Here is a 17,859-nt window from a genome sequence, read left to right as displayed (position 1 = left end):
AGCATCTCTACTGATGGACTCCACTTTTCCTCCTCTTTTCCTGTCTGAGCCCAGTCCCTCTATTTGTGAACTAAGATTCCACAATTTTTTTTTTAAACAAAGGACCAGAGAGTAAATATTTTAGGCTTTGTACTCTATATGGTTTATGTCATAATGACTCAACTATGCCTAGAGAAAGCAGCCATAAACAATATGTAAATAAATGGGTTTGTTGTGTTTCAATAAAACTATATAAAAAGAAGTGATAGGTCAGGCTTGACCTCAGGCTATACTTTCCTGAATCCTATACTAGATCCCGCCATGCTTGCCTACTTAAGGACACGCTCCAGCAGTTCTCCAGCTCTCTTATATTCTTTACCCTCCACAGGATCATTGCCACCAGCATACATGCATGTTGTGGTTTCTCCCATCTTAAAACTATCTCTTGATCTTGCTTCCCTCTTTCAGCAATCTTCTCATCCTTTCCCTGCCTTTTACATCAAAACTTAGCACAAGAACAATCTCTTTTGTCTTCTTCATTTCTCTCCACTGATTCCTGAGCTGCTGCTGCTGCTGCCAAGTCGCTTCAGTCGTGTCCAACTCTGTGCGACCCCATAGATGGCAGCCCACCAGGCCCCTCCATCCCTGGGATTCTCCAGGCAAGATTACTGGAGTGGGTTGCCATTTCCTTCTCCAAGGCATGCATGCATGCTAAGTCGCTTCAGTCGTTTCCGACTCTGTGCGACCCTATGGACAGCAGCCCACCGGGCTCCTCTGTCCACGGGGTTTTCTAGGCAAGAATATTGGAGTGGGTTGCCATTTCCTTCTGCATAGCCCACTCCAATAGACTTTTGATTCCATTATTCCACCAAGTTGCTCTAATCAAGGTCACCAGTGACCTCCATACCCTTGAATCTGACAGTCAGTTGTCAGCCTTCATCTTACTTGACGTGAAAGCAACAGCCGGCCCTGTTGATCACTCTCTTCTTGAAATGCTGTCTTCCCCTGATTTCCAAACTCACAGACTTGCCTCACTGCCAGGCCACTGACCACTCCTTGTTAGACTGCTTCTTCTGATTCTCTCTTATCCCCTCAATCTTTTCAAGTTGGAGTATCAGTGACTCAGGCCTTGAAAATTTTCTCCATCTACAGTTGCTTCCTGGATGATCTCATCCTGGCTCATTAAATACTATCTATAATCTGATGACTTCCAAATTGATGCATTCAATGCCAGGCTCATATATTTAACTGCCTACTCAACATATCTGCTTGGGTATCTAATAATAATCTCAAACCAAACATAATCAAAGCTGAACCCTTGCTGTACACCACCAAATGTGCTCTACTTTAAATTCTCCCTATGGAGTACATGGTACTTCCATCCTTTCTGTCTGTTGGGTCAAAAGTCTAACATCCATCTTGATTCTTCTCTTTCTCTTACATGCAACATACAATCACAATGGCTCATGATACACTTAAGTAGATGCAGATATAGATAATCAGGTTATCTACAAGCTATTATCTTATTATCTATTATCTTATCTCTACAAGCTCCCTTTTCCTTCACGACACTAACAATCTAATTAAAATATTTCTATAGCTTCTTAACTGATCTTCCTCCTTCCATTGTTGCCTCTTCCCTTGCCGTCAATCACTGACTGAAGAGTTGTCAGACCATGTCTATCACCTGCTCCAAACCCTCCAGTGGCTTCTATATCCCTTAAAATAAAAGCCAGAGTCCTTCAAAAGCCTACACCACAAAATAAGAAATCAACTTCTATTGCCTTTGCTAGTTTCCTTTGCTGGTACCTCCAACTCTGCCAGGAGTCCTGTATTAATACCTGTGTGTGGAGTGTGTGGGGGACTGTTGGGAGTTAACAGTGGAGGGTAAAGGGAAGGATGATGATACCCTGCATCTCTCTGTAGCTCTGAGGAGGAATCACGGCATCCCAGAGAGGGATGCTGAAGTCAGGGACAACAAACACGGATGTGCTCATTGGTCCTCAAGGCAGTAGGAGATGCAGGAAGAAGAGACTCAGCGGACAGATGTGAAACAAACCCCCTATTTTCCAGGTCTGTTAAAGGGAGGTATCCCTTGAGGGAGCAGAGAGATCTGATCCTTAGGACACACAGGGTTGGCAAATTGTTGGCAACCCACTCCAGTATTCTTGCCTGGAGAATCCCATGGACAGAGGAGCCTGGTGGGCTACAGTCCACGGGGTCGCAAAGAGTCGGACACGACTGAGTGACTTCACTTTCACTTATCAAGAGGAATACTGTTGTTTAACTACAAAAGATAACACTTTTGTAGTCCAACCACAGAGGAAAAAATTGAAAGACACAGTTTTCTCCCCAATCCATCTTTGAAAGGAGTCACTTGTCTAAAAGAATAAATAAAAAATTCAATCCCAAGTGATTTATGTAAGAAAGAAAGCATGAAAACCTGGAAAAATATATTTAGGAAAGTTGAAGTCCTGGTTCTGACAAAAAAATTAATTAACTGAACAGATCTCTCAGAAATTGATGACACTGTTGCCATTGAGCAACTTCCTTCAGGTTTTTGCCTTCTCTGAGCACTCCATCAAGAAATAATCCCCTTCCTCCACCATCACACACTCTTCTTCTGCTTTATCCCCACACACAGGCCTCCATCTGACCCACAATCAGTCAGATTCATCATCATGATTTCTCTATTTTCTACAGAATGCTGTGTCCCTGACACTGGCACAGAGAAGGCACCTGTCAAACGTGTGTTGAATGAATGAATGAGTCCGAATCCCTTTGTCAACAATTTCTTCTGGAGACATTTGACTTTTGGAGAAGCTCGGGTTCCTGTTGGGCATTCTACACAATGAGGTAAACTGTCTCCTTCAGTGTGGCCACTACACAAGGTACTATGTATGTTGGCTCCCAAGACTAAATAGAAGGTGTGATGTTATGAGACAGTACTGACAATTAGAAGGGTGGAAATTAAGTTTTCAGAGCACATGGTCTTTGCAAATTTAAACCTTCTGGATGAGCAATTTCAATGGGGGAAAAATACCCTACAGAATATCACAGTCAGGGAAGGCAAAACATATTTTGTAGCTTCATTAATTATACCAGGCAAGTAGCTGCTGGAAAAATGTCTATAGATGCAGTTCTGACAGGGAATACTACAGGGCTTGCTAATCACAATCTCTAAAGGAAATTAACGAGCAGAAGACCACAGAGAGGAGAAAATTAAAATGTTTAGAACATAAGTGCACAAAGGTTTATTGTGACATAAAATATGCAGATTGGTTTGTAATGTGATATCTATATTCACTCATAGTAAAAGCCTCCCTGTACGTTACTCTCATTTAGTAAATCCTTCTGATTGAGAGTTAATGAATATTATAAACTGGTAATTTTACTAAGAGCTGAATATGATTGTATTCTAGCAGTGATATTTTAAAATTACTGTAGAAATATTTAGTATTTATTTATCTATGTTCATTCACCCATCCAATCATACATACTTATACTGAGAAGTGAAGCGTATACACTCAACAGATTACCAGCTGGTACCAGAATAAGAATGATTGCAAAGCAAGTACAATGTGGCCACACAGACAGTGTTTCACTGAACTGAAGTCTCTCTAAGCACAAATTATACCACGGACGTAAACGGGTGACTTAGTTCTTGAAGATATAAAATAGATTGAGTTTTTAAAACAGCCTTAAAAAATAGCTTCTCAAGACTTCAGAGTATCAAAACTAGATAGTATTTTATTCATTCCATTGTAAGAATTGAAGTTGCTATTATGCAACTTTTGGAAATAAATCTCTACCATAATCACTAATTGATGCTTTAGAACTGTGGTGTTGGAAGAGACTCTTGAGAATCCCTTGTACTGCAAGGCGGTCAAACCAATCAAACCTAAAGGAAATCAACTCTGAATATTCATTGGAAGGACTGATATTGAAACTGAAGCTCCAATACTTTGGCCACCTGATGCGAAGAGCTGACTCATTAGAAAAGACCCTGATGCTGAGAAAGATTGAAGGCAGAGAAGAAGAGGATGACAAGGATGAGATGGTTGGATGGCATCACCGACTCAGTGGACATTAGCCTGAGCAAACTCTGGGAGATGGTGAAGGACAGGGAAGCCTGGCATGCTGCAGTCCACGGGGTTGAGGTTGCAAAGAGTAGGACATGACTGAGTGACTGAACAACAACAAATAATCACTAATAAATTAGAGGTCAGGACATATTATTTGGTGTATGTAGCTCAGAAAAATGCCAGAGCACTGAAGGTCAAAAAATTATAGATCGTAATGCTCAGACAATGAACACTGGCCTGACATGACCCCATAGTTGTCATCCACGATGTGAGAAGATATATAAGGCCACAGATATGACATGCAGACTTCAACTTTTACTTAGATTCATATACTTTTTTTGCCACTTCATTTATTTTATAATTGAAAGATAATTGCTTTGCACAGTTTTGTTATTTTCTGTCAAACATCAACAATAATCAGCCATAGTTACAGCCATGTCCCCTCTTGAAAGAAACTGTATGTAGGGTCAGGATCAACACTGAAAGTGAAAGTCGCTCAGTCATGTCCAACTCTTTGTGACCCCATGGACTATATATGGTCCATGGAATTCTCCAGGCCAGAACACTGGAGTGGGTAGCCTTTCCCTTCTCCGGGGGATCTTCCCAACCCAGGGATTGAACCCACGTGTCCTGCATTGCAGGTGGATTCTTTATCAGCGGAGCCACAAAGGAAGCCCAAGAATACTGGAGTGGACAGCCTATGCCTTCCCAGTGGATCTTCCCAACCCAGGAATCAATCTGGGGTCTCCTGTACTGCAGGCAGATTTTTTAGCAGCTGAAAGCCCCAGGACCATGATTAGTGTCTTACAAACTATAATCATGGAAAAAGAAACCTTCCCTTTCAATATGTTCATTTCAAGCTCTTTTAATAGCAATTGAACAGTTTTAGAGTCCAAGTTGCCCAGAAGTTTGTAGCTTCTTGTTTGATATATCCTGCCTTTCTTCTGATTATTTCTGTATTCGTCTAAAAGGCCCACTATCTTAGTAAATAAGCAACTCTTTAATGAAGAATCCTTATCTAATTCATCTTTCTAGTACATGGCTGAATAAATATTTTTTATTATTTAAAATTTTTATTTAAATTTTTAAGAATTTTTCATCTTTCTCATATTAATTGAGCAGTTATTATGTATATAATCATAGATTAGGTGCTGTCCATTGTAAAAGAAATTGAATAGGTATTGAAAATGTCTGCCTTTGAGGAGACAGATGGAAAGAAGATGGTAAGGCTAAGAGAAAATGAGTTGGGATAAGATGTTTAGATGAAATGGAATGTGGTTTCATCTGTATTTTCTTTTGAAAAGAAATGATATCAAATGCTTAATTTCTAAGGAAAAAAATCCATAATTTTAAGTTAACACCATGATTTGAAAGCATTTGAATCACACTTCTAATTGGCAACGAGTTGATTTTTAGATGGAATTTTAACACAAGATAAATATGATGAAAACTCAAAGTCTTTCAAAGGAATCAGGATAATATAATACGAATTCAGATTGAGGTGATCAGCTTCAAAGGTTTCAGACCACCATACCTTGGCCACTTCTTCTTGGAAAGCCACGAGGTTCAAGTGGGAGATGTTCACTAAGTCAGGCCCATACACCACTGTTATCATGCGATGTTCCAGGCGCCCAATGTTCCCCACATCCAGAAGTTCACGTAATTTAGGGTCCTGGATAATAAACAAAGATTGAAAAAATTAGTCAGCTAGAGATCCCAACATGGCAGCATAATTTCAAAAGAATTAGAGCTAGAATGACCAAAACAAAGTTTCCTTTTATTCTTTGATTTTTTTTTAATTTTAAAATTTTTATTGAAGTATAGTTGATTGACAATGTTGTGTTAGTTTCAGGTGTATAGTAAAGTGATTTGGTTTATATATATATAAAGCTTCCCTGGTGGCTCAGACAGTAAAGAATCTGCCTGCAATGCAGAAGACCCAAGTTCATTCCCCAGGTCAGGAAGATCCCTTGAAGAAGGAAATGGCTACCCACTCCAGTATTCTTTCCTGGAAAATTCCATGGACAGAGGAGCCTGATGGGCTACAGTCCATGGATTGCAAACAGTCAGATATGACTGAGTGACTAACACTTTCACTTTTCATATGTATATATTCTTTTCCAGATTTTTTTCCCCTCATAGATTATTACAGAATATCTAGTGTGTATATGTTAATCCCAAGCTCCCAATTTATCCTTCCTCCCTCCTTTCTTCTTTGGTAACCAGGTTTGTTTTCTGCGACTGTGTTGTAAATAAGTTCATTTGTATCATATTTTTAGATTCCAGATATAAGCAATATCATATGATATTTGTCTTTCTCTGTGTGGCTTACTTCACTTAGAATGATAATCTCAGGACAAAGTTGCCTTTTATTCTTAACAGAAATTGGTATGACTTGAAGTCTCTCACCCCAGAAAAGTCCAGAGAGGTGAAATAGCTTGCCCAAAGGTTGTGGAGAAAGTATTTCTGGATCAAGATTTATGATCCTCATGGTATCATGGTAAGTGAAAGAAGTCAGAAAGAGAAAGACAAATACCGCATGATATCATTTACCTGTAATCTAAAAGTTCTGAAATCATAGTAACAGAGACTATAGAGTGGTAGTTACCAGGAACTGGAGGATGGGAAAAAATGGGAAGATGTTGGTCAAAGGGTACAAATTTCTGGATATAAGGTGTGAACATCTATTGTCCAGCATGTGATTATAGTTGATATTGATAATGTTGTATTACATACTTGAAAAATAGGAGGGGAGTAGATCTTAAATGCTCTTACCAGAAGAAAAGAAGTGATAATTATGTGAGGTGATGGAGGTGTTAGAAACACTCTGCTGGTAACCGTTTTGCAATATATAAGTGTAACAAACCAACATGCTGTGCACCTAAGCTTCCACAAGGTTATGTCAGTTATATCTCAATAGAACTGGAAGAAAGACGTCTGCAGTCAAGATCATACTGTCATTTAGTAACACATCTATTTCCTCCAATCAACCCATGAATTGCAATGCGAAAATCCCATCCTTCTCCTCATGAACACATTTTACATGAAAAAGGTGGTTCTGGCAGAATCAGAGCACAGCACTGCCATCTGGGGGGATAGGAAGCTATCTGAGGGCACAGCGCTGGCCGCCTCCAGCATTCAGCAATGGTGAAAGCGAGGTTGCGAACACAGGCAATCATTGCTGTTCAGCTGCTCAGTCTTGCCTGACTTTTTGTGACCCCATGGACTGCAGCATGACTTCCCTGTCCTTTCCCATCTCCTGGAGCTTGCTCAAACTCATGTCCATTGAGTTGGTGATATCAGACAACCATCTCATCCTCTGTTATCTCCTTCTCCTCCTGCCTTCCATCTTTCCCAGCATCAAGGTCTTTTCAAATGAGTCAGTTTTTCGCATCAGGTGACCAATGTTTTGGAGCTTCATCTTCAGCATCAGTCCTTCCAATGAATATTCAGGACTGATTTCTTGTAGGATGGACTGGTTTGATATCTTTGCAGTCCAAGGGACTTTCTAGTGTCTTCTCCAACACCACAGTTCAAAAGCATCAATTCTTCGGTTCTCAGGCTACTTGATGGTCCAACTCTCACTTCCATAAGCCGTAGCTTTGACTAGATGGACCTTTGTTGGCAAAGTAATGTCTCTGCTTTTTAGTACTCTCTTTAGGTTTGTTACAGCTTTTCTTCCAAGGAGCAACTGTCTTTTGATTTCATGGCTTCAGTCACCATTTGCAGTGATATTGGAGCCCGAAAATATAGTCTGTCACAGTTTCCATTGTTTCCCCATCTATTTGGCATGAAGTGATGGGATTGGATGCCATGGTCTTAGTTTTCTGAATGTTGAGTTTTAAGCCAGCTTTTTCACTATTCTCTTTCACTTTCATCAAGAGGCTCTTTAGTTCCTCTTTGCTTTCTGTCAAAAGGGTAGTATCATCTGCATATCTGAGATTAGTGATATTTCCCTTGGCAATCTCGATTCCAGCTTGTACATATACAGCCCGGCATTTTGCATGATGTACTCTGAATATTAAAAAAGCAGGGTGACAATATACAGCCTTGACGTACTCCTTTCCTAACTTGGAACCAGTTCATTGTTCCATGTCCAGTTCTAACTGTTGCTTCATGACCTGCATACAGGTTTCTCAGGAGGCAGGTGAGGTGGTCTGGTATTCCCAACTCTTTAAGAATTGTTCACAGCTTGCTGTGATCCATGTAGTCAAAGTCTTTAGTATATAGTCAGTGAAGCAGAAGTAGATGTTTTTTCTGGAATTCTATTGCTTCTTTGATGATCCAACGGATGTTGGCAATTTGATCTCTGGTTCCTCTGCTTTTTCTAAATCCAGCTCAAACAACTCGACATTCTTGACTTACATACTGTTGAAGCTTATCTTAGAGAATTTTGAGCATTACTTTGCTAGCACGTGAGATGAATGTAATTGTGTGGCAGTTTGAGCATTTTTTGGCATTGCCCTTCTTTGGAGTTGAAATGAAACCTGACATTTTCTAGTCCTGTGGCCCCTGCTGAGTTTTCCAAATTTGCTGGCATACTGAGTGCAGCAGTTTAATAGTATCATCTTTTAGGATTTGAAATAGCTCAGCTGGAATTTCATCACCTCCACTGGCTTTGGTCTTAGTGATGCTTCCTAAGGTCCATTTGACTTCGCACTCTAGGATGTCTGGCTCTAGGTGAGTGATCAGACCACCTATATTGGTCATTAAGATCTTTTCTGTATAGTTCTTCTGTGTATTCTTGCCACCCCTTCTTAATATCTTCTGCTTCTGTTAGGTCCATATCATTTCTGTCCTTTATTGTGCCCATCTTTGCATGAAATGTTCCCTTGGTATCTCTATTCTAGCCTCACAAATACTGGGATTTGGAGATACAGAAATTCTGCAGTCTTTGCAGAGAAGATGTTCTTTAGGACATCAGAAGCATGTATTTTTTGGAGACCTAGACCTGCTGGGAAAAGGATGTTTCCAAAGTTTCTGAATTCATAATAAAATCTACCATAAGGCTCTGTTGGTTTGGCTGAATTTATTTTCCTTTCATAAGACAGGTCCTGAAGAAAATGAGAGGGTCATGCAGAAAATTAGCCTCAAATGAATCACTTAGCAAATTTGTAGCCAGCTTCTGAGCAAGGAATAACTTACATTCTTATTTATTTAGCTACATGCTGGACCAACACAGCTTAATGACTTAGGCTGGTTATTCTGATCTCCCTTCTGAGGTTTTTATACACAGGCCCTTGTAAAGAAATAGAGAACTAGAAAAACAAACAAACAAAAAAGAAGAAAGCGATATCTTTCCAGCTGAGTTATTTTATTTGGTGATATTAATTTTCCCTTTACTTAATAAACTTTCTCCTCTGTTTGGCTGCATGAAGAGGAGCCCTTTCAGGTAAGTTATGAAGAGAGAAAATCCCATTTCAAAGCTGCACTCAATATAACAGAAACTTCAACTTGACTAACACGTTGATAATTTTATCAAGAACATCAGGTCTCTGTGAAAGATCAAATGCTATCACAAAAACATAATTTGCATGACCTAGAAAAGGAAGGGAATACAGTAAAAAAAAATACTAAACAAAACAATCATAGCAAAAAGGGAAATTTTTAATCATTTTACCATTAATGAAAGATTAAGGAAAAATGTTCAGAAAGAATGAACTTTTTCTGAAGGCTGATTAAAGAATGATACCAGCTGTTCTGTGAAACAATTAACTGCATCCCAGGTTTTGAACACCACTGAGGCAAGGTTCAGAGAGAAAGCACATTGATCAGTACTTAAATTTGTGTGTGTGTACTTGAAGAAAATTATAATCCTCAGAAACCAGCTGAAACTTGTAATTATAAGTCTCTAGTGTAAAATCAGTGATTGTAGAGTTCATTGATGTCCTTATTTCTACACTGAATGGACAATTTGGGGAAATGAAAGGGCTCTGCCTTTGTACTGTTGCTTCCTTCCAGTGAGAGCCCCGTTATCCATCCTCTGGCTCTTTCCTCTCTCAAGTATTTTCTCTTCCTTCTATACACTTTCCTGCCTGATTCACACGTCCATTAAAAATACTTTTGCCCACTTATTGAATCAATAGTTGAATATTGACTAAATCAATCAATAGTTGATTGATTCATGGATTCATCAGAATTTCCCTTGAGAAATAGGCAAGTAGAAAGCATCCAGAGAATGTGCCCAGAATAGAAAATAATTCTGGAAAAAGACTTCTAGAATTCCCACTCTCCCTAACAATACTGTTAGGTACAGAATTTATAAGAAAGATGACTCTGTGGAATTTCCGTAAGTTTTCCCACTAATGACTGTTCACATATATTTTAAAAAGGTATTGGTTTTATGTAACTAAAATTTTATAATGATGTATTTAGAAGTGATATCTAGGATTACGAGGATAATGCAGGCTAGCAAATGACAGTGATGATTGAATATGAGGGGTAGTTATTTGAGGATTTATTATTATATCTCTATGTATCTGAGATGAAAGCGAAAGTCGCTCAGTCATGTATGACTTTTTGCAACCCCATGGACTATACAGTCCATGGAATCTTCCCAACCCAGGGATAGAACCCAGGTCTCCTGTATTGCAGGTGTATTCTTTACCAGCTGAGCCACCAGGGAAGCCAGTTAACAGTTATACAATAAAGAAAGATTACTGAGCATGACATGGAGAAGCAAGACATTTTGGAGCTATTTTTTCAAGGGAAACCACACTAGTTTAGAGTTATGTCATCCTGAAAGTAAACAGAGAAATCATTTAAATATATAAGAAGCAACTTTCTTTCTAATACCCCTTCTTGGTGATGGATCACAATTTTTGAACTGTATCTTTCTTTTCCATCCTTAATCATTTTATTTCTCTTTAAAATGGACCCTTTTCTTCATCTATATCATTTTTATCAACACCAAACATGGTTATATTAGAAATACCTTCCTGAAGACATGACCTCACTTTTCTTTTCCCCTAAACTCTAAGTTTTCTCATTTTGAACACAACAGCCCAATCTGACGTGGTGGCTTCAAGCCTCATTCTTCATTCCTGAGCAGATTGATATGTGAAGGGTATTCTCGAAAAAGATATTGATCCTTTCAAGTACCAAAAGTTGCCCTCTATTGTTTTCCACAGAGGAAATCCTAGGAGAATAGGCAAAAGAGGGAAATTATCTAGAAGAATAAAGAGCAAAGGTACCCAGTGTTTGCAGAAACTTGTAAGTGGAAGCGATTGAAAGTAAACATGTCTAGGGGGTTCCCTGGCAGTCCGGTGGCTAGAATTGGTGTTTTCACTGCCCGGCCAGTTTCAGTCCCTGGTATGGGAACAAAGATCCGCATAGTACAGCCAACAAACAAATAAAAACAAACAAAAAATAAAATAAGCATGTCTTAACTGTGGTTATCTCTGGGGGACTGTTTTTCAGATCTGGGGACATGAGTCGCTGCATTTCAAAAACAGACAAAATAAAACTATGCTGTAACAGTAACAAAAATCTACAGACAATTTGCATAAAACCCCTCCCCAAAACCTATTCTACTAAGGAAATTTATATCTTGCTTCTCATTGGTGGAATCTCCTGACCAGTTTTCAGAAAAGGATTTACCTACATGGGTTACTACGAGATTCAAACATATTTCTTGGTTCCTGAAATGGTAAACATTCTTTGAAATTTTTACAAAGAAAAAAACAAGCTATCTCCACAACTCTATAAAAATATTAAATTTCTCTGTTGCAGAGCCTGAAAGAGTATAGCTCAGAAAAAAATCAGGTGAGGTGAATTTGGAATTTCTAGTTTCAGGAATCTGTCACTCAGGCCTACTCTCCCCAGAGAACAGCCCCCATGCGTCTCCACAGCTGGAATTAGCCAGACCAACAAAGACTCCTGGCAGTTAAGTGTACTTTTAAAGTTAAGTGCTGGATCATCTCTGTTGCCATAAAAGTTATAAAATAGAGACTGACCAAATAAACTCATTTTCTCTCAATCATCAGGATTCATGATTAAATTACTTCAGATCTACTGCAAAGAAAGCTAAATTGCTCAGATTAATGATTCCCACTTCCAGGTAAAAGGCAACTGAAAAAGTCAAGACTAGTCTACACCTGAGATACTGTGTGTTACTATAATTATATCATTCAACATGGTTGAAATTAATAAAAGAGAGCATCACAAGCTAAAGGATGATTTTTAAAAGTTTCAATGTTCATTCTTTGATTTATATGACTTTTAAAGAAAAACTATTTGTAGTTCAGATATTCACAAAATAAAAAGTCTTTTCAATACCTTTAGATTTCATTTTGACACAAGAAAACACTCGGTGCAGAAAACGTACCTCACTCATTTTTTACCCCCATAAAATACATCTTGACTGGATGTTAGGCTTATGGAGGCAATTTGCATATTAGGCTAATTTCATTCCTATCACTTAATACAGGGTTTTCAACCTGAATTACAGTTAAATGGATGTAACTTTAATCCATCATTTACTTAAAAGCCAGGTGTGTAAAAGTCTATTAAAACTCAGCACAGCAATTGGAAATGAAAGAGAGATTAGTTTTTAAAACTAAAGTGATGTTAGTATGTTTATGCTTTATTTAAATCTGTTGTGAAGGAAAGATATGAACTTATGCCCAGGATGATTTTACATCAAAGTCAGGAATTTAATTTTTGACTTTTGGAAAATAAAAAAATAGATGAATGAATCCCCTTGGAATCAGTACTTATTCTTCACTGTAAGGTTTTGCTCTCTTTTTTACAAATGTCATGAGGAATACCATTCTCTTCTTCAGGATGTACCAGTAGTTTAGGCAGCTCACACAGCCAGCAAGGCTTTTTGGATAAACACTAACCATGTGTGTGGACTGAACACCAAAATGCAGTGCCATGAACACCCCCCTCCACAGAGGGGAAGACTTGGAGTATGTTCGAGCTGTGCGTGCGTGCCAAGTTGCTTCAGTGTGGTAGACTCTGCAACCTTATGGACTGTAGACCCCCAGGCTCCTCTGTCCCTAGGATTCTCCAGGCAAGAATACTGGAGTGGGTTGCCATGCCCTCCTCCAGGGGATCTTCCTGACCTGGGGATCGAATCTGCATCTCTTATGTCTCCTGCATTGGCAGGTGGATTCTTTACCACTAGTACCACCTGGAAAGCCCAGGCGAAGATGAAGGTAAAGGTGACGGTGAAGTCGCTCAGTCGTATCTGACTCTTTGCGACCCCGTGGACTGTAGCCTACTAGGTGTCTCCATCCATGGGATTCTCCAGGCAAGAATACTGGAATGGGTTACCATTTCCTTCTCCAGGGGATCTTCCCAACCCAGGGATTGAACCCGGGTCTCCCGCATTGGAGGCAGATGCTTTAACCTCTGAGCCACTAGGGAAGGTGGATGTTGTTTATCCATTTTTTCCTGTAAGTGACAATGGGGGAGCTTGAATATTTTCAGCTATTCTTTTAGATAGAAGGAAGAGTTAGGTGAGAATAGACTGACTATAGCAAAGGAAAGTGACTATCAGCAAATACTAGAAAGAAAAAGAGCGGATACCGACCTTCTTATCTTACAGAGGCATTATCATAGCAAGAATCCTTATGCTTGTTTGGATATAGTGGTGATGAAGTTGCATACAATCTCCACTGCATATGGGAGACTTCCATGTACGAGTAAAGAAATCTTTCAGTGGTAAAGAGAAAGTTTAGTTGGCCCGGCTATGCATATCCATCCAAAGTAAAGTGCCTTGAAGATGCCAGATATTAGTTTGTTGAGCTAAAAACTAACAAACTGTTGAAATATAAATACGATTTGATGGAGTTGATGATATAAAAACCAAGCAAATAGTTTAGATGGCAGAACAAACTTAAATAAACTGGCATCTGTTCAAGTCATGTTTCGTAGTGATATTTTAGGCAGCTCCTTAAAATACAAAATAATCCAAATGTGAAATTAAAATAGGAAAGAAATATGGCACCTCTTGCCTTGCTCGGAAAGAATGGAAGCTAAACAGCAAAGTTCAATCATTATTAGCACAATCATCTTTCAGTTCAGTTCAGTTCAGTCACTCACTCAGTCGTGTCTGACTCCTTGCGACCCCATGAATTGCAGCATGCCAGGCTTCCCTGTCAATCATCTTTATGGAATGTCAAACGCATGAAATATATAGCAGTTTTTTTTTTTTTTGAAAAGTCAGTGGGAAAAGTAGTCAGTTTCCTCCACCTCATCTAGTCAGTATTTGTCAAACTGAAAAATTCTGAAGTATAGATAGCTTGTCATTCATTCCTCAAACTCTCCCCATGGCTTTCTTTGACATATGCAACAACAACCTAACTGTCAGCTAAATTCATATGCACAGTCATTTTCACTCCAATGCATGAAGAGCCACATGTCCGGAGGGCTAGTGGTCTGTGCAAATCAGGCAATTAGCCCTGGTATCTTCCTTCCTGTTTAAAATCCACCATAGAAAGGTGATATGCATTACAGCTTTGTGTGTGTGAGCTGCTTCTAGGTAAGTTTCAATACCACTGTGCCTAAATTTTAGAATAATGAGGCCTGTTTGTTAAAAGAATGCAGATAACGTTTACTAAGTTGTCTCTAGGCCATGAGTACTTTATTGGTGAGACTTTTTTTCCCCCTATTTTGTTGTGGGATCTGCCTCCTTATATGGTATTTGACACAGTTAGAGGGCACCCACGGGGTTTCTGAAACCTCAGAATGTACGTTTAAATCAAGCATATAAAAACAGAAGGTCCAACAATTCCCTGGACTAATGACAAATACAAACAATGCTCCCTTTGCCATTTCTGGAAAATCTGGGTGCTTAGCATAGATGCTAAAGACTTCTGACAGTTGGAGGGAGACCATGGAAATTGTATCCTGTTTCACTGACTGAGTTTTGGGTGAGTCAATTAAACGTAATGCAACTTCTTGAGTTTTCTTAACCCTTCTGTGATTCAGTTTCTTCATTAGAGGGATAAATGAATAACTATATGTTAAGTGCTCAGGGCAGCACATAATAAGAAATCAATACTTAAAAAAGAAATCAATAGCCTGAAAATGAAATACAATATGGGGGTATCTACTGGATAATTTAATTTCTTAAGGGCACCAGAACATGTTACTATATATGGGATATATATATATACATATATACCTACTTTGTGACTTACCAAAAAGGACATATATTTATATTTACATTTATATATTTACAGCTTCTACCTATATTTAAACACACACACACTTAACTTGTATATTTTCCTTAACTTGCTCTTCCACAGGAAGCATAATTTAAAGAGTGCTAAAAGACACTTCTACAACTATTACATTTCTGACTCCTATGTATAACCAGCTTTGACTTATTTTTTCTGAGCTTCAGCTTAATTTTTACTCAATAATGATGCCTACTCACCTTAAAGTATTAGTGTGGTGATCAAAATTAAATCTGCAACTGTACTGTGTCACATGTAAAGAAATAATTTATATATTTCTTGTGATGACTGACATAATAAACTTATTTTAAGTATCATGAAAAATAGCAGTGAAAAGACTGTAAGCTGCTTATCTCCTTATCTCTCCTTATTAAAATTATAAAGCAATAGGAAGCTTAGGGGCTCTCCAGGTGGCATTAGTGCAGGAGACATAAAGACACTGGTTCGATCCCTGGGTTGGGAAGATCCCCTGGAGGAGGGCATGGCAACCCACTCCAGTATTCTTGCCTGGAGCATCTCATGGACAGAGGAGCCTGGCGGGCTGCAGTCCATGGGGTAGCACAGAGTCAGACATGCCTGAAGCGACTTAGCATGCATGCATAGAAGTTTATAGGAGAGAAATTTTCCTGTCAATTTGTTATAGGAAACTGAAGGAGTTTGAAGTAAATTGGATAATTTATCTAGAACCCAAATATATTGGGTTGGCCAAAATGTTTACTTAGATTTTTCCATAGCACCTTATAGAAAAACGCAAATGAACTTTTTGGCCAATCCAATAGATGGAATATGTGTCTATTAAAGAATCTAAAAATATTTCAAATTTTCAGATTTATAACCTAGTTTGATTCATATCTCTTTTCTTTTCCATTATTCTAGATAAATTAACTATATTCCATAATGAATAAAGATCAATAATGTATTATTCATTCAGGAACATAGAGCTATAGAGCTCTTTATAATTCAAAGTCTGGAGGAAGTCTGATGACTACTTTTACAAGAAATAACTAATAGCATCTAAACAAGTCCATATTAAATATGCCTTTTTATGTACATGCTTCTCCTTGAAAGTAATAAAATGTTTTCTAAAGCTCTTTGCTATCTATACTTCAAAATAATCCAACACTTTCCCTGAAGCCCAAAGTTGTCATCTCTAAGACTACAACTTTCAAAGAGAAAACAATTATCTTGAGAGTTATTTGAATGTTTCTAGTCAGTAATACTAGGCAGGTCAATAATATCTCCATGCCATTATGATATCACCAAGATTGTTAGTACATTTCTAAACAGGATTGAAAAGAGAATTAAATGAGTTTGATGCTCTCAAAACTTTACAAAAATTGTACAAAAAAGCAATTAAGTATTCCCAGGACATTATTAGCCAATTCTTTGCACTTTACTTGTCCATGCACTCAGTTTTTAAAAATTAATTAATTCATTTTAATTGGAGGCTAATTACTTTACAATATTGTAGTGGTTTTTGCCATACATTGACATGAATCAGCCATGGGTGTACATGTGTCCCCCATCCTGAACCTTCCCATCGCATCCCTCAGGGTCATCCCAGTGCACCGGCCCTGAGCACCCTGTCTCATGCATTAAACCTAGACTGGTTATCTCTTTCACATATGTAATATACATGTTTCAGTGCTATTCTCTCAAATCATCCCACCTTCCCCCAGAGTCCAAAAGTCTGTTCTTTACATCTGTGTCTCTTTTGCTGTCTCGCATACAGCATCATCATTACCATCTTTCTAAAGTCCGTATATATGCATTAATATACTGTATTGGTGTTTTGCTTTCCGACTTACTTCACTCTGTACAATAGGCTCCAGTTTCATCCACCTCATTAGAACTGATTCAAACGCATTCTTTTTAATGGTTGAGTAATAGTCCATTGTGTATATGTTCTACAGCTTTCTTATCCATTTCTCTGCAGATGGACATCTAGGTTGCTTCCATGTCCTGGCTATTGTAAACAGTGCTACGATGAACACTGGGGTACACGTGTCTCTTTCAATTCTGGTTTCCTTGGTGTCAATGCCCAGCAGTGGGATTGCTGGGTCATAAGGCAGTTCTATTTGCAGTTTTTTAAGGAATCTCCACACTGTTCTCCATAGTGGCTGTACTAGTTTGCATTCCCGCCAACAATGTAAGAGGGTTCCCTTTTCTCCACACCCTCTCCAGCATTTATTGCTTGCAGACTTTTGGATAGCAGCCATTCTGACTGGCATGAAATGGTATCTCATTGTGGTTTTGATTTGCATTTCTCTGATAATGAGTGATGTTGAGCATCTTTTCATGTGTTTGTTAGCCATCCGTATGTCTTCCTTGGAGAAATGTCTGTTCAGTTCTTTGGCCCATTTTTTGATTGGGTCATTTATTTTTCTTGTATTGAGCTGCATAAGCTGCCTGTATATTTGTGAGATTAATTCTTTGTTGGTTGATTCATTTGCTATTATTTTCTCCCACACTGAAGGCTGTCTTTTTACCTTGTTTATAGCTTCCTTCATTGTGCAAAAGCGTTTAAGTTTAATTAGGCCCCATTTGTTTATTTTTGCTTTTATTTCCATTACTCTGGGAGGTGGGTCATAGAGGATCTTGCTGTG

General features: G+C 38.6%; 1 protein-coding gene across 1 annotated transcript in view; it reads right to left on the bottom strand.

The window, feature by feature from the left end:
* PLCB1 (phospholipase C beta 1) overlaps positions 1 to 17,859 on the bottom strand; it is an 854,775-nt gene that overhangs the window by 291,054 nt on the left and 545,862 nt on the right. Inside the window, exon 4 of the mRNA XM_068987480.1 lies at positions 5,599 to 5,736. Coding sequence (XP_068843581.1) covers positions 5,599 to 5,736 — 138 coding nt within the window. The remainder of the gene's footprint in view (positions 1 to 5,598; positions 5,737 to 17,859) is intronic.

Source organism: Capricornis sumatraensis, chromosome 15 (genome assembly GCF_032405125.1).
Source record: "Capricornis sumatraensis isolate serow.1 chromosome 15, serow.2, whole genome shotgun sequence".
Classification (NCBI taxonomy): domain Eukaryota; kingdom Metazoa; phylum Chordata; class Mammalia; order Artiodactyla; family Bovidae; genus Capricornis; species Capricornis sumatraensis.
The sequence above is the reverse complement of the archived record's forward strand: the minus strand, read 5'-3'. Positions and strand labels throughout refer to the sequence as shown.